Source organism: Hyaena hyaena, unplaced genomic scaffold (genome assembly GCF_003009895.1).
Source record: "Hyaena hyaena isolate Hyena2069 unplaced genomic scaffold, ASM300989v1 scaffold_23, whole genome shotgun sequence".
Classification (NCBI taxonomy): Eukaryota; Metazoa; Chordata; class Mammalia; order Carnivora; family Hyaenidae; genus Hyaena; species Hyaena hyaena.
In genome coordinates this window covers 1,219,339-1,241,483 of record NW_024080655.1, presented here as the reverse complement: position 1 = coordinate 1,241,483, position 22,145 = coordinate 1,219,339, and the positions used below count along the sequence as shown (strand labels likewise).

At 52.3% G+C, this 22,145-nt stretch overlaps 1 protein-coding gene across 4 annotated transcripts; it reads right to left on the bottom strand.

Moving 5' to 3' along the window:
• Positions 1-610: 610 nt before the first annotated feature.
• On the bottom strand, positions 611-22,066 carry PACSIN3 (protein kinase C and casein kinase substrate in neurons 3). 4 transcript variants are annotated; one of them, XM_039226754.1, is made up of 11 exons: positions 21,834-22,066; positions 5,419-5,493; positions 5,074-5,163; positions 4,777-4,933; positions 3,809-4,044; positions 3,519-3,674; positions 2,803-2,978; positions 2,548-2,668; positions 2,277-2,413; positions 1,748-1,869; positions 611-1,153 (listed from the first exon to the last, which is right to left on the bottom strand). In XM_039226754.1, exons 3-11 carry the CDS (start codon positions 5,125-5,127, stop codon positions 1,038-1,040), a joined length of 1,275 nt encoding a protein of 424 aa, XP_039082685.1. In that variant the 5' UTR covers positions 5,128-5,163; positions 5,419-5,493; positions 21,834-22,066; the 3' UTR covers positions 611-1,037. The 4 variants fall into 4 exon arrangements, with proteins under 4 accessions (XP_039082685.1, XP_039082684.1, XP_039082683.1 ...); XM_039226753.1 differs by lacking the exon at positions 21,834-22,066 and adding an exon at positions 9,120-9,256; XM_039226752.1 differs by lacking the exon at positions 21,834-22,066 and adding an exon at positions 8,698-8,788.
• Between the last annotated feature and the right edge of the window lie 79 nt (positions 22,067-22,145).

Genomic DNA, 22,145 nt, shown 5'->3' with positions numbered 1-22,145 from the left:
CCAGCCGGGGGTGGAGCGATTTGTCCGGATCTGGGCCAATGAGCGGCCGGCGGAACCGGAGCGGAGGCCGCAGCAGCCCCGGGCTCGACAATGGTCGCCGGGCCCACGCCGCGCCATGCCAGGGGCCAATCCGCAGCCAGGGCGGGGCGACGGCTCGAGGGCGGGCCCAAGCCTTGCCCCGGAGCCAGCCGCACGCCCAGCCACCCCCGGAACGTGGTGCGGCCTCCTTAAAGGTGAAGGCTGCCAGGCTGGGAGCCGGGGGCCAGAGGTCTCAGATGGGGCCAGTACCCGATGGATGAGTGATGATTAACAGTCCTACCAAGCACTCATGGTCCCACCGGCCTGAACGGGAAGACAGACTGGCTGGGCTCCCGTCCAGCCCAGAACTCTACCCAGCCTCCAGCCTTGGCGGGCACACACCAAGCCCAATCTTGAGTACATCCCACCCCAGATTAGGGTCCCGAAGTTCCAGAACAGATACCAAGCTGGCAAACCTTTTCCCATGACATACTCTTGGCCCACAGACCTCCCCACTCAGTGTCTCTCTCCAGATGACCTCCGCAGTCGGGCAAGGGTGGAGGATCAGAAAAGATGCACACACACCTGACAGTGCTTTTTTTTTTCTCTCCAACTTTAATACACACTAAAACAAGTCACAGGAGAGTGCTGCTAGCCCAGAACTACACTCACCACCCCAAGACCACCCCAGGAATCCCAAAACACTGAGACCAGGAACTGGGTCCACAGCTCCTGGGGGACCCATGCATTCCTGGAGAGGCCCAGGCACCCCTGAGCGCTTCTGTCACCTCCTGACCTCCCCATCTTCCCCTCAGGCTAGCCTCAGTTGGTCATTCCCTACCAGTCCCTTCCTAGATGCAGGCCGCTCCCCTCCCTGGATCCCAGGACTTCCTTCCTCCTCAAGGGACAGGGGGGCAGCAAGGGGCACCATGGTCCAGGGCCCTTGGGTCCGGCTGTCCAAGAGAAGCTGGGCTCTGACGCAGGGTGGAGAAACGCTGCAGAAGGGCTGTTAGGGCAGATCAGGCCCCCACACACTCCACGTAATTGGCAGGGTACAGACCAATGCGGCCGCTCTGCAACTGGCCCTGGCACCAGCCCTGCTCATCCTCCTCGCTCATCTTCAACAGCTCCTCCCCTGGGGGAAAGGGGATTAGTCACTGCCAATTGCCCTGGCCCAGCTCCGCTCCTGCAGTTGGGTCAAGGACTGAGGGAGGGGGGGCAGTACGAGAACCCAACTAGAAGAGACCTGGCGCAGGCAAAGGGAGGTCAGAGTCAGCAAGCCGCTCCACCCCAGACCCTAAATGCATCAAGCAGGCCCCAGCTGGTGACTTGGAGAGGCAGGTGAGGGCTCAGAGAAGACACTGACTCCTGGGGGCTAGACCCAGAGTAGCCTGAAGAATCAGAGAACAGGGGCGCCTGGGTGGCTCAGTTGGTTATCCATCCAACTCAGTTTCAGCTCAGATCATGATCTCCTGGATCGTGAGTTTGAGCCCCGTGTCAGGCTCTGCCCTAGCAGCGTGGATCCTGCTTGGAATTCTCTCTCCCTCTCTCTCTGCCCCTCCCTCACCCCCTCCCCCAAATTAATCAATAAACATTATAAATAAGAGAGAGAGAATCAGAGAACTGGCCCTTGGGAAGTAGATGGCTTTCCTTTCCCACACCCCTGTTATAAAGGAGGGGAGAGGGAAGCTAGAGCCTGGAAAGGAAGAGGAAAGGGGTCTCTGGGTACCTGCTCGGAAGCTCAGCTCGTCAGCTTCCTGGCCAGCATAGTCATAGAGTGCCCGCACCCGCACCCCCGTGGCAGCCTTCCGGGTAGTCTCCTCATCTGACCACTCCTCATCCTGCCCACCGCTGGAGAGGGAGACAGACAGGGACAGACTCAGGGCATGAGGATTACCTTGAGCAAGAGAGCCTAGGACTCAGGGCCAGGGGCTCACCCTCTGGAAGAACCCCAGGGGAGGCAGGCTGGGAGGAACCGAAAAATCCCAGTCTGAGTTCTGCCACACATGCCTGTGAGCTCGGCGCACTTCCTGCCACACAGGGCTGATATGAGCAGTAGATGAGAGGGAACGTGGGAAACACCTGGAAAATCTACATCACCATCAACACGGGCATCCTTATAACTACTAAGTAGGTCCTAAGGTTCCTGGCACCAATTTTCAGTCCACTTTGGGCGTGAGAGGAATGAAGGGAAGGAGACAGAGGCAGGGCAGGGGACTGAGATATTTCCTTCCCACAGCCAGGTCTCTGGCTCTTACCTTGGGGACCCCGGGGACTGGGGCGGGGGTGCAGCACCATCTCTTGTGGGCACGATGCTGGTCAGAGTAACCTCATCAGGGCTCCGGCCACCTTTCTCCTTCCTGCTGATCGTCCTCTGGGTATCCAAGGACCACTCCTGTGGGGACAGTGCTTAGAATCAGCCCGAGCCATTCACACCTTCACCTACTTCACCCCAAGCCCTAGCCTCCCTCCTCAGGTCCAGGCTGAGCCCCCCACCCCTCCCAGCCCCAGCCAGCCCAGAACACATACCTCAAACTGTGGCCAGTTCATGGCCATGCCTGGCCCGTGGGTGCTGCGCCACCAGCGCAGATCCTCCTCGTCACTGGCTGCCTCGATGCCCTGATGCAGGTCTCGGTGGAGTTCCTGAAACCTGCGACCCAAGGCACAACCTCAGACAGAGGAGCCCCAAGCCCTGGCACCACCCCCAAACTCATTCCACCTGGCCAGAGCCTGGGGGAGATGGAGGAGACCCAGCATTGCCCCTGATTTCCTCGCAGGCCATACCTCTCATTGCTGGAGAGGTCGAGGTGCTGGTGTATGGTAAGAAGCATATCCTTGAAGAACAGAAGCCGCTGGCGCTCCGCGGCCTGGCAGGTCTCAAAGGCCTGCTCCATGTCTTCCATGTAACGTGGGGTGTAGCGATGCAGCTCCGCCAGCGTCTGCTCATACTGGGTTTTCACCTGGGTGGGAGAAGAGGGGCCCAGTGAGGACAAACCTTCTTCCACTAAGGACTCCAGCCGTGTTTACGGAGCGCCCCCAGGAGCGAGACCCTGGGCCAGGCACCAGCAGCAATCAGTCTGCAGACCCAGCTCATGCCCTCCAAGACCCTAGTAGCCTAACAAGGGAGGTGATACTTGGGCACAGCAACTTTGAGAGTCTGATGAGTGAAGATGCAGAGTGAGGTGAGGGCAACCTATGGGGGAGGTAGAAGAAATGGTAAAGGCTTCAAGGAGGAGGTAGAAAGGGAGCAGCAGATACACAGAGCTGGAGGAAAGGGTGCTTTGGAAGAGCAGGCCACACGAGAGCCCGTCCCAGGCAGGATGCGGTGGAAGGAGCTGCAAAGTCTCCTCAACTGCTAAGCTCCTCCCAATGCCCGAAACTGCACCGCTTCTTTCCCTGGGTAGAGCATCGTCTTTTCTTTGGCTCCTCTTTTAAATGATGATCTGGAGAGCGGGTGGCAGGTGAGGAAGGCTGGGAAAGGCCCGCCGGCCGCCGGGTACCTTCTCAGCCTCCCTGGTGCAGCGCTCCACCCGCTCCTGCAGCTTGCGCAGCTGCTCCTGGGACACGGCGCTGTCTGCCTTTGCGTGGCTCTCCCGAGTCTGGGCGGTCTTCTCCTCCTTCCGGGCCGCATGGTAGCTCTTCTTGGATGCCTCAACCTGGCACACATGGGGACAAGTCCAGACCCTGCACGCCAAGCCCTGGCCCCCGGTGGCCCAGGGCAGATTCAAGAAGGGACCCATTCCCACCCCCTTAGCACTCCCTTCCCCCCCGCCCCCCCCACCAGGCTCACCTCCTTCAACCTCTTCAGCCAGGGCTTCTGGGCCTTGCGGAAGCCGTCCTCAGCGGCCCGGCTCTCGCGGAAGCCACCCAGCACTGGCCGGTGGAAGGCGCCCCGCTGCCAGGAGCGCACCCGCTCGCTGTCCTGGCCCTGAAGCTTCTCCCGCACCTCCAGGTGCAGTGCGCTCAGCCTCTCAGCCGCCGTGAAGAAGGCGTGCCAGGCCTTCTCCAGCGTGCCGTACTGGGGGCCTGCGGGGAGCGACGGGCTTGGGCCGGGCCAGGGCCGCCACCAGAGACCAGCCCACCCCTTCTCGCTTGGTGCCAGGCACAGAGGGAATGCAGAGACGAACAACAAAGAGGTCAGCGGCTGCCTCTCGAGGTCTACTCTGTGCCTTGGTATACGAGATCTCATTGAATCTCCATCCACCACCACGTGGATGATCAGCATTTAACAGACACCAAACAGCAGCCCAGAAAAGTGAAGCTAACCACCCAAAGCATTACAGTTACAAGTCGAGCTGAGATTCAAACCCAAATCTGTGGTGTTGAGCACTACACATTATTGCCCCTAAGGGGAAGAACTAGCCTCCGCCCTCAAGGAAGGCAGCTTGTTAAGATGGACCGATCCCACGCTCCTGCGTCAGAAGGCCCAAGTTCAAGCTTTAGCTCTTCCTAGCTGTGTGACATCAGGCAAGTCACTTGGCGTCTCTGAACTTACGGGTTCTCTTCTAGAAAATAGATAGAACAGGACCGTGTCTACCCTAGGGCTGTTAAAAATATCAAAATAATGGAGGACCGTACTTTGCAAACTCTTAACAGCATAACTGTAAGAATAACCAGGAGGCTCTTCCCTCTTCAAAGGGAAGGCAGACATGAAAGCCTCAAACCTTCCGTAAGAGGTACAAAAAAGAATCCGCCTTGCCTGGTCTCCCCACCCTCGGGTGGCCCTCTGCTCCCAGCGAGGCCCGAGCGCTGCCTCACCCTTTTCCACCGTGCCCCTCCACTTGCGGGCCCAATCAGCCAGCTGCTGGGCGTAGGCCTTCTCGATGCGGGCGCGCTCCTGGAAGCAGCTGACCAGATCCCCACAGAGCCGATGCCCGTCTTCCACCCGCTGCACGGTTCTCCTGTAGTTACCAGCCTGGGGCGGACAGCAGAAAGGTGGGGTGGCCAGGGAGAAGCCCCCGCCAGGGCCGGGGCTGACAGCTAGCCTCCTCCCGGGACAGGTGGCTGGGCCCAGGGTGGGGTGGGCACCCCCAAACCTAGGACCCAGCTGCTCACCTCCCAGAAACTGCCCTCTGGGGCCTCCCCTCCAGCGTCTTCCTCTGGAGCCATGGTGTCCCTGCAGCACGGAATGGTGGCGGACTGGGGCTGTGGGGGGCAGAAGGGGAAGCAGGGAAGCCGGATATACACTTGTGGGGAGAGGAAAAGATTCTCTCCTATCCCTGGGCTTTGTCCCCACCACTCTCCCCACCATCTAAGGAACTGTCAGAGCTAGGACTTCACAGGTAGAGGTCTGGAAGGCCCCAGGAAGGGCGGGGATAGGAGAAAGGATGACCGCTTCAAATCTCCTCCTCATGCCCTGAGTCTGCCCACCCCTCCCCCACCCAGCCTCGTTCCACCTACCGGGGGGGCCTGCAGATCACTTCAGGGACCTGGGTGTCCAACTCTTAAAGCTTCAATGGTGATTCTGCCTCAAAGCTGACAAAAGCAAAGCAGGGGGTGAGGGCAGGGACCCAGAGCGTCCAGGGCGGTGCCCGGCTCCCCCGATATAGCAACTGCTGTCAGAAGCGCCAGATTCCAGCCAGGAGAATGCCAGGCCGGTCACACGATCCAGCAGGGGATTAGGTGGCAGGCGGGGGGTGGGGGGGGTGGGCAGAGGGCCCCACCGCTCCCCCCACCCCCAATGACTACAGATGAGAGAAGAGGGTACCTGCTCAAGCCAGACGCCATCACCTTTCTTTGAACAACAAGGCGACCCTTTACCAGACAAGGCCAAGTCAGAGGGTCCCAGCCACACTCCAGTAGCTCCCTTTGCCAGCGAGAGCAGACTGGTGGCCAGGAGGCCCGAATCCTATCTTGGCCAAGAAGCTTGAACAAGTGCATTTCACTGTCCTCCTAAGGAAGCCTTGGCTCCCTCCTAAGATGGAAATTTTGCCTCCTGGTCTTCTGTGCCAGGGCTGGTTTAAGACTCAAACCTGGAGGGGCTCCTGGGTGGCTCAGGCAGTTAAGCATCCGACTCTTGATTTTGGTTCAGGTCATGATCTCAAGGTTCGAGCCCACATAGGGCTCTGCACTAATGGTGTGGAGCCTGCTTGGGATTCTCTCTCTCTCCCTCTCTCTGCCCTTCCCATGAGCTCTCTTGCTCTCTCTCTCTCAAAATAAATTAATTAAAAAAAAAAAAAAAGGACTCAAACCAGTCAATGAGCAAGAAATACGAGGGGCCTGACAGTCCCAAGGGACATTCATCCTGTTCCACAGCATCCACTGATGTCCCACAAGCCTCTGTGAATAATGAGTAATTCGGCCCCGCCCTCAAAAGCACAGAGTCTGGGGCAGAATGGAGGGAGTCAGACAGGTGACTAGGCTCTTGTAAGAGTGTGCTCCAGAGTTGCAGAGGAGGGCAAGGCGGATTCCAACCCCAGAGCCACCACCCAGGGGTTAGAGGACACAGTGGCACGCGGCCACTCCCCTCCTGCCTCTTGGCAGGGTCTCAGCTGTCCCTTGCACTGACTCAAGCCCCTAGAAGGAAACTGCTTCCTCCTCTGAGCAGGCCCAAGGGACACAGTCAGGCCCAGGACACAGTATGTGCCCTCTGCCCCCAAAGCAGGACTCTATCACACTGCTCCCTCCAAACTGACAAACCACTATCCATCCTTCAAAACTCAAACTGAGGCCTCCTCACAGTCTTCCCCACCCCACTGTCCCATCCCCCTTTACACACCCCCTTGTGAGCCCCCAGTCAGGCTGTATACGATATATTCCATTGGGTTGTGACTGACAAGGCAGAATCTGTCCCCAGTCATTGGCAGAGGGAGTCCAATTTGTGTTTGTTCAGGCTTTGGAGTTAGTAGTTGAATAAAAAAACAAATGACATCCACCTAAAGACCAGGGAGCCTGCTGGCTACAGCAGCCGTGAGAAAGCTTGCCCCATGTGGGACCCGGCCCTAATAGCTCCGGGAGAGAGAGCTGAGGCCTCCAGTGGATGGAGGTGTCTGGGGACAGAGCAGGAGAGGGACAGAGCAGCTGGTCCACAAGGGTCCTCAGCACTTCACCTTGCTTCCTCTGAAGTCTGCCCCATTTACCCAGAAAGGACTTGCCAACCAGATGGAGAGAAACAGAGCCGCAGCTGTAAATCACAGGGCCTTCGGAGCCGTCCCAGGGAGGCATCCTGGGGCCCAGGCCCCCTGCCTGCTCCAGCCTTCAGGCTCTGGCTCCCGGGAGAGCTGCCCCCCACCCGTTCCCTCTCTCTGGCCCCAGAACAGAGCAAGCTGTGTGTGCAGGGCTGGCACTGCTCCCTCCCGCCTCCAAGAGCAAACACAAGCCCAGAGTCCCAGGCACAGCCAGGCCCCACAGCCCTGGCTAGATCTAGCCGTGGGGGTGGGCGGTGCAAACCATGGCCCCTGTTGAGGAGGGCCAGCACCCTGTGCCTCCCGACTTCAGCAGAGACCCAGACTGGTCCCCAGAACACACTCGACTGCGCACAAGAGCTCAGAAAGCAAATAATGAACGCTTCCTGACCCAGGTAGCCAGTACCTACTGGGTCTGCAGAAGTCGGCTGGGGCTTGGCAGGGTCTCCTCATAGCTGCCTGGGCCAAGGTAAGGGAGTCCTGAGACTCGGGGAAGAACCCACTCTCCCTATCTAAGGCAGGTAGGTACCCCCCCCCCGCACCCCTGCCGGCGCAGACCAGCCCCCACCCTTCCCAGAAGCTGGGGGCATGCCACTGGGAGGGAGCACTTCCATCCTGCCCTGCCCATTCTCCTGAGTCACAGGCTGCGCCCAAGGGTTTCTTCTCCCAGCAGCCCCTCCCGGTCCTCCTGAAACCCTAAGATGTGAAGGCTCAGGAGTGGGCGGCCCGTTGGTCCAGAGAGTGGTGCCTAGGATAGAGCTGCTGGAAGCAGCAGCCAGAGCCTTCCAAGAGGGGAAGGGGTGGGGGAAGGGGTGGCGCAGGGAAAGGGGAGGAGGCAGGGCCAGGGAGGGGCATAACAAAGGGGCACTTTTGGAAACCCGACCTGCAGCCTGAGGTGCCTGCTCCCTGATGACGCACGCCAAACCCGGAGCTTCCACACCGGACCTCGGAGCCCGCGGGCCGCCCGACTCTGACCTCAGCCCTTATGGACGGCGCCCTTCGACCGGCCCTCTTGCGGGTCTGGAGCTGCACGACTCGCAGCCGGTGGAGCCCACGCGGAGCGGCCGGGCCAGGCCTAACCATGGAGGCTTTACGATTTCTTGGTCAAACTTGTTGAACTTGGTCTCGGCGGGGGTGGGGCCAGCCGATCACCGCTGAGGGGAGGGGGCGCACCCTGCCGGGCCAGCCCCGCCGTGGACTCCAGAAGGTGACCCGGGACAGCGGCCCAGGAATTAGGGCTCTTTGCAGAGAGCGAGGGGTCCCCGGGCAGCGGGGGGACCTTTGGGGGGCCTTTGAAGAGCCCCAGGAGATGGTGTGGCCCTCCACCCCCGACGTCCCCCTCTCCACGGCCGGCCTGGGAAATTGCCGGGTGCGCGGCGCCGCAGATGAGACACCCCCTCCACTCGGCGGCACCTATTCCTGTCCTCGCGCGGAGTCGGGTAGCCGCGGGTTCCCAGAGAGGGAGTCTGTCCCGCTGCAAACTTTAGGAGCGGGAGGGGAGGGCGGGTTCTCCCACCGCTGCCTCCCCCGCGGTTCCCGCCGGGGCAGCACTCACCGCGTCCTCCCTGGGCGTCTCGGCGGGTGGGGGTCCGGCCACGCTCCGGCCCGAGTCCTGCAGCTCTCGGGCCGGGGCCGCCGCCTCCCGGAGCGCGCCCGGCCCTCCCCCGGGAAGCCCGGCCCCCGGCCCCGCCCTCTCCTCGCTGCGCGGCCTCAACCCCACCCGCCAGAGGCTGGGGCGCAGGGGCTGCAGGCGTCGCGGCCACCGGCTGCTCCCCGAACGCGGGTCGTAGGTATCGGCTCCAACAGGAGAAGAGCCAGGGCCCACTCCCCAGGGTAGCGCCGCACCGCTACAGGGAGTCAGATTTCGGCTTTGCCCTTCCTGGCCTTTGCAGAGCCTGGGAGACCCGTGGAAGCGGGAAGGGATCGGGTCTGCCCCGGCACCCCTTGATGGGAGGCCTGGGGGCTTCACTGCCTTACATCTTATTTGCTGAGCATAGCTTTCTTAAAAGTTCGTTCCAGCGACACTCACAAGCAGCCTCTTTTAAGCATTAGGATTCCCATTGTACAGATGCGGAAACCGAGGCTCAGAGACCGTTCCCAGCTTGCAAAAGATCCGTAGTCGGGAGAGACCTTGAACTCCAAACCGTTGCCCTTTCCTTGCACAGCCCTGCAGCCAATCGGAGGCGCATTCTGTGGACTGGATCTGACACGCGATGGGGGTGGGGCAAAAAGGCATGAGCTCCTCCCCCTCCGTGTTCTTATTCCCCAGATTTTGTACCAAGGTTCATTCTTAAATCCCTTCTCCTCCACCCCCTTTGTCAGTCACCAGCTTTGGTAGATTTTTCCAGATCGCCACGATGCCACCCGACTCTTAATAAGTCCCTTCTTCCTCACCCCCCCCCTTAGCCCCCACCCTGGGATTTTTCGCAGCCAGCCCGTCTGTTATTTATATCCACTGGAGCGGTCCAAGAATGTTCCGAGGCAGACCTAATCGCCACCTGCTTGACCTCCTGGTCTCCACGGCACCCGCCCCGATCCCTTCTGGGCCGGAGACCCGGCAAGCGAGCCCTCCGCTTGGCAGGAAAGAGGAGGCGCGGGCTAGCAGGGTCCGAGGCCCCGGGCGCTCAGAGGGTCCCGAGGGTGCAAGACCGTTCGGGAATGGAAAGCCGCCGCGGGCTCCATGGAGTGCGCCCCCAGGGGGACGGTGCAGTACTCTGGGAAGCCAAAGGCCAGGCTGTTCTCTCTCCAGCACGTACTCTAAGTCCCCACTCCCCGCCCCTCCACCACTCCCTGAGGAGCGTGAGTGCGTGTGCGCGGATTTTTAAACTGCGGCTCTTAAAAATAGCAGAAGTATGTTGTTTCTGAATCCGAGAGGAGTCACTTACGCGTTCTTTACGCAGATACATACGCTCATAAAATAGAAAAGGGCCCTGAAGAGAATGAATGAGGGTAATTTCAGGTGGTAGTACTCATGGCTGAGGATTGAGTCGCTACGCAGTCCTGGCGGGAGGGTGAAAATGGGCATCCACGAGTTTGGCAAATCCTACCTGACTAGTGCATGCTGGCCTTGGCTCTCACAGGGTGTGTACCCAGCAGGATGTGGCTTCTGACACCAGTTTCAACACCCAGTCTCTGTTGGGGCATGAAAAAGTCACTTTCCTCCATATTTCTACCTCTATGAAACATGACGTGTGACCCGGCTGACCTCCCAAATGGGCCATGTGCCCCAGCTAATTAATGATTGTGAAAGCTGTAAATGAGAGGAACTGGGGTAATATATAATGACAGCTATAGTGTTCGGTACTATTTTAAATCAGTTAACATCCCACCTAGTGCCTGGGGCCCTTTAGGCACCTAGACAGTAAGTGTGAAAACACAAGAATGAAATTAATTACAGGAACCGCCTATTAAAACCCCGTTAAAAAATAAAGGCTGCAAGCCAGACTGGCATCTGGGGAAGGCAGGCCAGAGACAGATTCAGAAAACAGGGCTGTTGATCAGCTCACAAGGAGAAAAGGATATGAGTGGAAAGCATCTGGGTTCCCTTAGATTCAAATCTGGAAGCAGAATGCAGAAATGTTGCAGCTGATTTTAATTGTCCCTAAGGTACTGCAGGGAGAAAAAATAAACCAAAACTCAGAGCATACTGAGCTGCTTCAAAGGTGAAAAGAGACAGAGCTGCCTTAGGAAAGCCACTCCCCCCCCCAGTGCTGCCCCCAGGGCTCAGATTTCTAAACTCTGTAGCCAGAGAGCCCCTGCTCGCTCACGTGGCTATCAGCGCAATATCTGACTTGAACAGAGTTCAAGATGAGATGCCCTAAGGGCACCTGGGTGGCTCAGTCTGTTAAGTGTACAGTTCTTGGTTTCGGCTCAGGTCATGATCTCACGGTTTGCGAGCCCCACACTGGGCTTGGGGCTGACAGGCGGAGCCTGCCTGGGATTCTCTGCCTCCCCTGTGTCTTTGCCCTCCCCCATTCACGCTGTCTCTGTCTCTCTCAAAATAAAAATAAATAAACTTAAAAAGAAAAGGTGAGATGCTCAAGGTCAGACGGCTGGATAGACAGAAACCTAGAGAGGCAGCTTGGCTCAGGACACCAGGGGTGGGGGCATGGGGAGTGCAGACTGGGCCAAAGCCCCAGCTCACAACCCTCGCAGACTCACTCACCTTGAGTTTCTGGAATGTCCTAACCACCGTACCTTTATTTGTTTGTTTATTCATTCAGTCATCCAGTCAAGAAATCATTTAAATTTTTGTTTTATGCTAAGCCCTATGCAGATACTGAGAATATGAGACAAATATTAAGTGTGTGATGATGATACAGTGTGGGTAAGAAGTACTTTGGGAAAACAGAGGCAGAAGAGCCCACCTTTCCCCAGGTGGTGACACTTGATTGGTCTTGATGAACAGGAATTAGTCACATGCAGAGGCATTCTCAGCAGGAGCACCAGGGTGTGCCAAGCCCCAGAGGTGTTAGCATATGACTTGGTGATCCAACAATTTTACTTTCTGGAATCTACCCTAGACAAATATGCGTAGAAGTGCAAAAAAAGGTACAAGGATGTTTGCATGCAGTATTGTTTGCAGTGAGGGAAAACTGGAAACAAATTGTCCATCAAAAGGGTGTTGGCCAGCGGGTCACCAAGATGCATTGGCCAAACAGTGACAAGAGGCCCTGGACCACAGACTCCCTCTGGGGACAGGGTAGTGGGGCCCAGGCCCTGCCACTCAAGAGTGGCCCACTGGCCATGCCAGCCATTTAAAAAAAATTTAACAGTGCCCTTATCATCCTGTATATACACCAGAGATCTGGAAATAACAATAAATGCCCAGAGAGAGAGAGAGAAAAAAAAAAAGGTTGAATAACCTAGAGTTCATTAATGTTGTGCTTACTGTACTTATGCTGTGCTTATTACTGTGCTTACTGTATTGTGCTTATTGTACAAGGTAGATAGAGATGTGTTTGTTTGTTTTGGTTTGTTTTGTTCTTAGGTAGGCCTCAAGCCTGACGTGGGGCTTGAATTCATAATCCTGAGATCAAGAATCTGATGCTCTGCCTACTGAGCCAGCCAGGTGCCTCTAGAGATGTGTTCTTATATGAAGATCTCCGAGACACTGTTAAATGAAAAAGACGAAACATTCAGAGAGAATATATACCAAACTGACTTTGATGGCTGTCTCTACAGAGAGTTCTAGAAATTGGCAAAAGAGATTTTTGTAATGTTAGAAAGTTGGCAATGAGAATATACTTATGTGTTGGTTGTATAATTAAAATAAAGACTTTTTAGGAAATCATGAGCGGGTCTTATTGTCTAAAACAGGGCTGTCCGAATAGAATTTTCTGCAATGATGGAAACATTCTGTCATTGGACAGTCTCACTATCCAGTCCGTAACCGCTCGCCACTTGTGGCTATTTCGCACTTGTCGTTAGGAACTGAATTTTTAAGTTAATTTAATTTTAATTAACTACGATGTGGCTAGTGGCAACTCTGTTGGACAGTTCTGGTCTAGAATATCTAGAATATTGAGTTCAGGCAGATGGAAGATGAAGCTGGAAAATTAGTTGAGATGGAATAGTGAAGATCGGCAAGGTGGTTCTAAGGAGTTCGGACTTTATCCTATAGGCAGTGGGAAGTATGCGTGTGAGGGGCTAGATGAAATGTATCCAAAGTACTCTGGCAGGCAGCCCCCACGAAGGGAGAGGAGAGCGTGCAGGGAGGGCTGCAGGCAGGCTTTGTCTTTTCGGAAGGCTGCAGTGTTTCTCTTCGTGGCCTCTGGACATTGCCCCAGCATTCCTGACTGGCAGCTGAGTAAAGTATTCTGGTTCAACAGCTATGTTTTTAAGACCCCCGGCAACCCCAGGTAGAAAAACTGGTCGGAGTTATCAGAGTTAACGGGAGGGGTTAACCTCTGTGGGGGAAGCCGTTCTGGGCAGGAAGGACAGCAGATGGATGGCATTAGCGTAAGAATGCATAGCAGGCTTCAGTGGGGCCAGTAGAGAAAACTTCTCCAGGGTCAGGAATTTGCCCGGGGCGGATTCTTTGGAAGGTACTTGGAGCTGCCACAACACCCAGTGCAGGTTTCAGCTCAGTAGGCGGATGGCTCTGCTCGGGAAGGCTGCCCTGGTTCACTCCCAACCTTCTCTAAAGACACTGGGGGCCTTCTTATTGGTCAAAAAGAAATTCTAGTGGAGGACGCATCGATTTAGCTGGCTTTCAAGGAACACTCGGTATGCCAGACACCAGGCTGGGTGACTGGTCCACAATGCACGTAAAGCAGACACGCTCCCCTGACTTCATGGGGTTTTCCACTAAAACAAATAAATGCCACCTGTATACATAATTACAAATCATGATAAGTGTTCTAAAGGGAAAAACATTTGGGGCGCCTGAGTAGCTCAGTTAAGCGACCGACTCTTGATTTCAGCTCAGGTCATAATCTCACAGTTCGTGGATTTGAGCCCCATATCAAGCTCTGTGCGGACATGGCAGCACCTGTTTGGGATTCTCTCCCTCTCTTCTCTCTCCCTCCCAAATAAATAAACTTTTTTTTAATTAAAGGAAAAAAACATTTAAGATACAGTGCTAGGAGAGAATAACAGGGGAAACATAAATTCAATTAGGGGAGAGACAGAGAAGACCTATTTCAGGAAGTTTCAGCTTCTCTACCCAAAAAAGACCCTAAAGACAAATGAAAGTGAGCTAGGTAATGAGGGAACCACCGAGGAGAGAGCATTTTATGCCAAAGGACTAATGTGTGCAAAGGCCCTGAAACGGGAACTTGACCTTCTGGGAAAGAAGGTAGGGTGGGTAGGGCATGGTGAATGAGACAGTGAGAAGTGCAGGGTGAGGTAAGAGAGTCGGGCAGCACCCAAACACTGCAGGCTTTGTCTTATTCTGAGTGCGGAATTTAAGCAGAAGAGTGACGAACTGTCTTTCTGCATGTTGTGTAAGGAACAGATACAGAACAGGGCACCAGCACACCATAGCCTGGGTGGCACACAAGCGAAGAATGGTTTTTACATGATTAAATGGTTGAGGGGTGCCTGGGTGGCTCAGTCGGTTAAGCGACCGACTTCGGCTAAGGTCGTGATCTCACATCGCGGTTTGCAGGTTTGAGCCCCACCTCAGGCTCTGTGCTGACAGCTCAGAGCCTGGAGCCTGTTTCAGATTCTGTGTCTCCTTCTCTCTCCCCCCCTCCCCGGCTTTGTGCTCTGTCTCTGTCTCTCAAAAAATGAATAAATGTTAAAAAAAATTTTTAATGGTTAAAAAGAATCAACAGAGGTATGTTTTGTGGTATGTGAAGGTTATAAGGTATTCAAATTTGAATGTCTATAAAGTTTTTTTTAATGTTTATTTTTGAGACAGAGCACGCAAGCATGAGTGGGGGAGGGGCAAAGAGACACAATCCAAAGCAGGCTCCAGGCTCTGAGCTGATATCACAGAGCCCATCCCAGGGCTTGAACCCATGAACTGTGAGATCATGACCCGAGCCAAAGTCGGACGCTTAACCCACAGAGCCACCCAGGCGCCCCATCAGTGTCCATAAAGTTTTATTGGAACACAGCCACACTCACTTGTTTACATATGGTCTATGACTGCTCCGCATTGCAATGGCGAAGTTAAGTAGTTGCAATGGGGATTGCATGGCCAGAAAAACCTAAAATATTTACTATCAAGCCCTTTACACAAAAACTATGTGGCCTCTGTATTCGAGGGAGACTAATACAGGGAGACCAATTAGGTCACTTCAGTCAGGGCTGGTTCTAGGGTGGTAGAAGTTGTGCGCAGTGCATGGATTGAAGAAGTATTCTGGGGAAGGAATCAATAGAACTTGCTGATGGGTTAAACGTGGTTGGTAAGGGAGAGGTACATTTCAAAATGAATCCCAACCTGTGATTCTGGATTGGATTCTGAACCAGAGTAGGACATTAGCAGGACCCTTGGCAAAATTTGAATAAAGTTTATAGAGTAGATAATATTGTCAGTACTCATTCTCTCTCTCTCTCTCTCTTTAAAGTAAGCTCTAGGGGCGCCTGGGTGGCTTAGTCGGTTAAGCGTCCGACTTTCGCTTAGGTCATGATCTCGCGGTTCGTGGGTTGGAGCCCAGCGTCGGGCTCTGTGCTGACTGCCAGCTCAGAGCCTGGAGCCTATTTCGGAGTCTGTATCTCCCTCTCTCTCTGACCCTCCCCTGTTCATGCTGTCTCTCTCTCTCTCCTAGAAATAAATAAAAATATAAATAAATAAAGTAAGTAAGTAAGTAAGTAAGTAAGCTCTATGCCCAGCGTGGGGCTTGAACTCACAACCCCTGAGATCACATGCTCCACCAACTATCAACTGAGCCAGTCAGGCGCTCCATAATTTTCTCATCTTGATCATTGTATTGCAGTTATGTCTGATGTTACATTCAGGATATTAGGGAAGAGTATATGGAAATTCTTTGTAAACTTTTCACCACTCTTTGTTAAGTCTGAAATTCGGTCAAAGTGAAAGGTTTAAACATAAAACAAATGAAAATGACTTGCAGGCGTTTACCTCGAGTCCTGAGGCAGAAATGCCATTTCCCAAGGCAGCAGAAATGTGAAAGAGGGAGGGGAAGAGCAGAAAATCAAGATTTCACTTTTGGATACAGTATGTTGAGATGCTCGGATGTCCAGGTGGGTGTGTCAGGAAGGCAGGGCCAGGCATTATTCTGGACATCACCATGAACTAGGGGAAGGGATAGAACCCATGCAGGTCAACCTCAGACTGGGGGCTCTGTGCCTGAGGTGAGGCAGGCCACAGCGGTGAAGAAGGATATGAGGGCGCACATGCATGGAGTGTCTGTGGCTTGGCGTGCATTGTGTTGGGCACTTTGGCACCTGAGCCTCACAACAACCCTATCCAGAAGGCCTAATTCTTCCCAGTTTACAAAGGGGAAGACTCACAGAGGTGCTAAGATTTCTCAAAGACATGGCAAGGATATGGGAGTGTGAGAGCTGTCTAACCCCACCACCCATGAGCCATTCTCCCACTTGGCGATGCTGAGCCCCACAGCAGAGACTGGGTATGTTAGTTTCCTACAGCTAACCAAGTACCACACACCAGATGGCTTAAGACAACAGAAATTTCTTCTCTTATAGTTCTGGAGGCCAGAAATCCAGAATCAAAGTATCAGCAGGGTCATGCTCCCTCCCCAGGCTCAGGGAGTTGGGGGGAGGGGGTTAGGTAGGAGGACATGGAGAATCTTTCCTCACATGCCTTTCTCCTAGATTCTGGTGGCTGCCGGCAAGCTGGCAGTCTTTGGCATATAACCAAATCTCTCCAATCTCTGCCTCTGTCTTCACATGGTCTTATCTGTGTGTTTGTGTCTGTCCGTGTCTCATTCCCCCTCTGCCTCACTGTTTTTATTTTTATTTGTTTATTTACTTATTTATAAATGTTTTATTATTTATTTTTGAGAGAGAGAGAGAGCACAAGCTAAGGGAGGGTCAGAAAGAGAGGGAGACAGAGGATCCAAAGCAGCCTCTACACTGAGAGCACAGAGCCTGATGTGAGGCTCAAACTCACCGACTATGAGATCATGAGTGAAACAAGAGTTCAATGCCCAACCAACTGAGCCACCCAGGTGCCCCTCACTGTTTTTATTCTTTGATTCTTTTTATTTGTATTGAATTATAGTTGACACACAATGTTAGATTAGTCTCAGGTGTACAAGGCAGCAATTCCACAACACAACATATTATGCTCTGGTTTGTAGTTGTGGCTGTGGGGTTTTGTTTTGTTGTTCTTGGTTTTTGTTTTTAATTATTTGAGAGAAAGAGGGAGAGAGCGTGCGTGAGTGGGAGAGAGAGGCGGGGGGTGGAGGGAGAGAGAGAATCTTAAGCAGGCTACATGCTCAGCACAGAGCCCAACAGAGGATTCAATCCCACAACTCAGATGCTCAACCAGCTGAGCCACACAGCCCCTGTTGTTGCTGTTTTTAACTGAAGTATAGTTGATACACAGCGTTGTATTACTTCTGCCTCACTCATAAGGACATTTGGCACTGGATTTAAGAACTACTGGGATAATCCAGAATGATCTCTTCATCTTAGGACACTTAAATACATCTACAAGATCCTTTCTCTAGATGACATTTCTCAGGGTCTGGGAATTAGGTTGTGGATTTCTCTTTTCAGGGACCACTCCTCAACCCGCCACGCCAGGCCACAGGAGGCCATAGCTGTTAGCCTTGGAAATCTGTAAAATACGACATAGACTTGAAAAGCAGGCTGCCTTTCAGAATAGTTCATCCAGTTTCGCTAATGTGCCTCTTTGCAGACTAGAGCAGCAGCCTCAATGCTGCCAACACACATGTGGCTTGGACTTGTAGGCAGCCTATAATTACAAACCTTTCAGACTCCAGGGTCTTATGACACAGGGAGAATCAAGCACAAAGGACAGTAAACGCGTCTGCCTACGAGGATGCCCACTGACAGTCTCAAGTGTTGGGGAGGTTGTGAGTAGATCTATACCAAGATACAGATACCAAGATACCCCTCCAGGCTATTGGCTTCACCAATAAGAACCACAGCTACCCACACTGCCCACTGCCTTCTCTGACAGAAACTTAGCTGTGGTTCCTTGGGCCAGTTTTTTGTCACATGTTCCCGGAGTTACAATGTCATAGTAGGGACAAAAGCCAAAGCAGAGCCGTGGAGGTTGGAGTGGGAAGATGGGAATGTAAGGGGATGTGAATGTAGCTCTCCCGGACCCACCAGCACGTGACTCATCCACCCATAGGCAACTGGCTTGGCTGTAACACAGGGAGAATCATTTTTCTTTCTGCCACTTGGGATTTTTGCAGTCCTTGGAAGAGACTGAGTAGAGGGCACTGCCAGAATTCAAACCCCTGGTTTCTGATTCTCTGCTTCCCCCTCTTTCCACCACCAGTGGTTACCTGACTGGTGAGAACTCTTGAGAATGGCAAAGAGCTTCCTCACCACCTTTATCAGATCTTATCAGTAAATAACATATTGCCAGGAGATTATATAACAACTTCTATTTGTAGAACACTTTACAGTTTGCAAAGCACTTTCCCATATACTATTTCAGTACTCTGGCAGTTGCCCTGCAAATCTGGCTGCCTAGAGAAGTTTCCTGGCATCCCGTATCTATGGTATTTCATGACAGGATATTGATTTAGAGTTGATGGTGCCTCATGCCTCTCAGCCAAGACAGAATGTGGGCTTTTTTGGCATTTACACAGCTGTCTGACACTTCCAAAGCTACCCCAGATTGTATTTTTTTAAGTTTATTTATTTATTTATTTTGAGAGAGAGAGAGAGAGAAGGGGGAGGGGCAGAGAGAGAGAGGGAGAGAGAGAGAATCCCAAGTAGGCTCCACACTGTCAGTGCAAAGCCCAATGTGGGGCTCAAACTCACAAACCATGAGGTCATGACCTGAGCCAAAATCAACAGTCAGATGCTTAACCGACAGCCATCCAGGTGCCCCTGTATTTTTGAAAATGGATGCTATTCCCAGAGGGTAGGAGTCGTGCTCTCATTTAGCACTATTACAGAATTTATTCATATTTGGGCATTTAAATACCTTTTGGAGATGTCAAACAAAAGGGACCCTGGATGCTGTATTCGGTGTGCCTCTAATCCTTTCGGAGGAATTTAAACCTTGGTCCCCTGCAAGCCCTGCAGAATCCTTGAGGGTGTCATTTGCAAACCACTGGATGCGGTAACTGTGTGTGGGAAGCCAGCACATACCATCCCCGTGGGTTACGGATAGTTTTGCAGACTCAGCAGACTTTTTGGATCCATAGACAGCTTGATCAGAATCAGAGTCATGTACCAGCCTGCACCAGAGAAACGATTCCTACTTGATGGAATTTTTCCACAGGGAGGCCAGAGTTGAGAGCAGTCACTGGTTTCTGCTGCTGTAATAGCAAGTCACAAGATCCCAGCTTTGAACCCTGGAAGGGATCTGAAAGACCACCTAGGACCTTGTCCTGATTTCATGATGATGAAACTTAGGCACAGAGAAATGAAATGAGGAACCCAAGATACTCGATCTAAGAACAGTGCTCTTCCCACTGTGCTATAGTATCTGTTTCAGAAAACACATAAGCCACATATTGTTTTGCAGATCAAAGAAACTGCCGTTATTTAGGGTCATGCTCGTGGTCTGCCCAGTGTCCAGTGTGAACACGAGACCTTAATTTGCTATAACCAGCAGCTTTTGAATGAATTGCCTTGTGATGCCTTATGTCAAAGGTAGTGTCATAGATCAGACCAAAACATCCATAAACAGTGTTTTATAGCACAGCCTCTCTGTGGCATGAAACCAGAGCTATGCTGTACCGTCTACCTCATTATCAGGTTAGCGGCATCAAAAACTACATATGAAATACTTTCGTCCACTCTGCACCTAATGGTTCATCAGATGGGAATGGATGACATTAAGTCCCCAGGCAGTTGTTTCGTGGTGAAACACAGCAAAACCTAGGGTAAAAATACCCCAAAGCACAACCTGAAACAAACTACTTTACTGGCATATTCAAGGCAGGTTTCCACTACTCACACATGGGTTTTTTTTTTGTTTTGTTTTGTTTTGTTTAATTCACCATGGAAAAGCTCCCCAATCCTAAAAACAGATTCTGGGAAAACCTGGCATTAAGCAGGACATTTCTTCTGCTCATGAACCTATCACAGCTAATTATTATCTCCACGTCTTCCTATTTCCTACTCTCTCTGCCTGGAATGTTCCTTCCCCACCCCTCCCATCTCTCAAGATTCAGCTTAAGTGGCCCCTTCTCCGTCTCTGGGAAGACTTCTTTGACACTGTTCTTTTTAACTTTACTCCAAGCTGAGTTAGTGTCTTTTTTCTGTGCCCATCCCCAGTCTCACCAGAACCCAATCTTCCTCTGTCACTATACTTATCACACCCTATTGTACCTGTAGAATTACCTGTGTCTCCCATGATTTAAAAAAGCACATGCCAAGGCACCTGGGTGGCTCAGACAGTTAAGTGTCTGACTTCAGCTCAGGTCATGATCTCACGGTTTGTGGGTTCGAGCCCTGCGTCAGGATCTGTGCTGACAGCTCAGAGCCTGGGGCCTGCTTGGGATTCTGTGTCTCCCTTTCTCTTTCTGCCCCTCCCCTACTCTCACTCTTTCTCTCTCAAAAATAAAGATAAAAAAATAACAAAAAAACAAAAAACACACTCCTTGGGGGCAAAGAGCACTTTTCATTTCAGCATTCTCTTTCACTGAAATAGTTCCAGGAATAGAGGTTTTGATAAATGTCAGTAGAATTAATGAAATTTGAATTCTGCCTGCCATTCAATTTACCCCTCTGGCCTCTTTTTGAACAGATCCTCAATATGACCAACTTTCTCCTCTTCAAGCTGTATCCCACCCTGCTCATAAATGTCAATGCCTCCAATCCAAACACCATCAAGCACAATCGTGTTGGGGCACCTAGGTGACTCATTTGGTTAAGCATCTGACTCTTGTCAGTTCAAGCCCACATTGGGCCCTGTACTGGGCGTGAAGTTTAATTAAAAATACTTAAAAAAAAGAACACCCCTATAGTTGAACTTGCAGTTTATTGCTCATTATAGCAGAGAATGCATATGGTGGAACATTGCTGTAAGGTACTAGGAAGGACTTATAGATCTGGTTTGTGTTGGATAACTTGGATAAGGTTCAGGGAAGCGGGGCTTTGCTCTGGATTAGAGGAGATGGGGGTAATTCTATGACTGGGTGTCAATAAATCTTATCTACAAGGTGGAAGGAATGAAGCAAAGCTAAAGCTGTGATTCGCCAAGAAAGTGCTTTCATGTTAGCTGAACTAATAGGGAGATATTTGATTATTTTTGTGGTTTGGACAATGTTCTTACTTCTTCCTGTGTTCAGACATGAGTGGTCATATTTTAGCCTTGATCTATCATGGTCACAGAGTGGACTTATCTGGTGTTTTGTGCAATTGTTTATTTCGACAGAACACCAAGGTCTAACTGATATACCAGGCCAGCTCCCAGATACCAGGGGATGTTTCTCTCTTTTTTATAACTCGTGCCCACTCCTACCAAGCTGTTCTGTGCCCTAGGATGCTCTTCTCTCTCCTCCAGCCAAACCCTATTTAAATTCAAATAGAACTCCACACAATTCCACCTTCCCCTGTGAAGCTTTCCTAAATACTTTCTCCATTGGATTATCTTTTCTGAATGCATCTAAAAGTCTGGGTTGGCATGCCACAATTTAGTATTCAACTGCCTTCTCTCTGGAACGGTTTGACTAGTCACATGTATTTTTCTTCTCTGCTCAGTAGGTTGTAAACCTTTTTAGGGGAAGGGTCATTTCTTACATTTCATTATCCCCCTAGAACTGAGCACCCTGCTGGTGTGAGTAAAGGGGGCGACTCTGCTTCTGTGACACAGCTCTGAAAACACAGCCACAAGCCAGCAATGGAAAAGCCACCCGCTTGCCTTTCCCCCTTCTAACACTCTGACCTTATCTTCCCATCAAGAAACCGTGTTTGAGTTTTTCTTTTGAAGCATTCATTTCTTGCCAAGTGTTGTTTTTTGGAAATGTCTTCTGTCCCTAACTGTTCTTTAGTGCAAGATCTACCATTAATGCATGTTGTCTCTTCTCACCCTTCAAAAACGCCTGGAGGATAGAGTGAAAGGCCCAGCATTCCCCCACTAACAGAAGCTCCTACCTGGCTCCTCGACGCAGGAAGTAGGATGCATGTGAACTGTCTCCTCTGGGGACGGGCAGAGGGTCACCCATGAGGGCCAATGGCCTTGGCCTTTGGCTTAAGTCAGGGCACAAGACCTCTAAGCCTGATTAGCCTACACGCCCTCCAGCCCATTCCTACTTCCTAGGCAGACACTCAGCAGGCTTGGGGAAAGCTTAGTTAAAAGCTGCAAGTTTCAACCACTCCGCACATAGAAGCTGAGATTCGAGGGGGCTGGGGAAACAGAAGTGCTGACACCTACGGCAAAGCAGGCTGGCGGGAAGAGCTTGATTT

Bases quoted from the DNA above. Each gene is read 5' to 3' on its own strand.
- PACSIN3 (XM_039226754.1), bottom strand. From the start codon at position 5,127: ATGGCTCCAGAGGAAGACGCTGGAGGGGAGGCCCCAGAGGGCAGTTTC. The intron at 4,934-5,073 runs GTGAGCAGCTGG...TGTCCGCCCCAG, and splicing joins CAGAGGGCAGTTTCTGGGAG to GCTGGTAACTACAGGAGAAC. The intron at 2,414-2,547 runs GTATGTGTTCTG...CTGTCCCCACAG, and splicing joins TGAACTGGCCACAGTTTGAG to GAGTGGTCCTTGGATACCCA.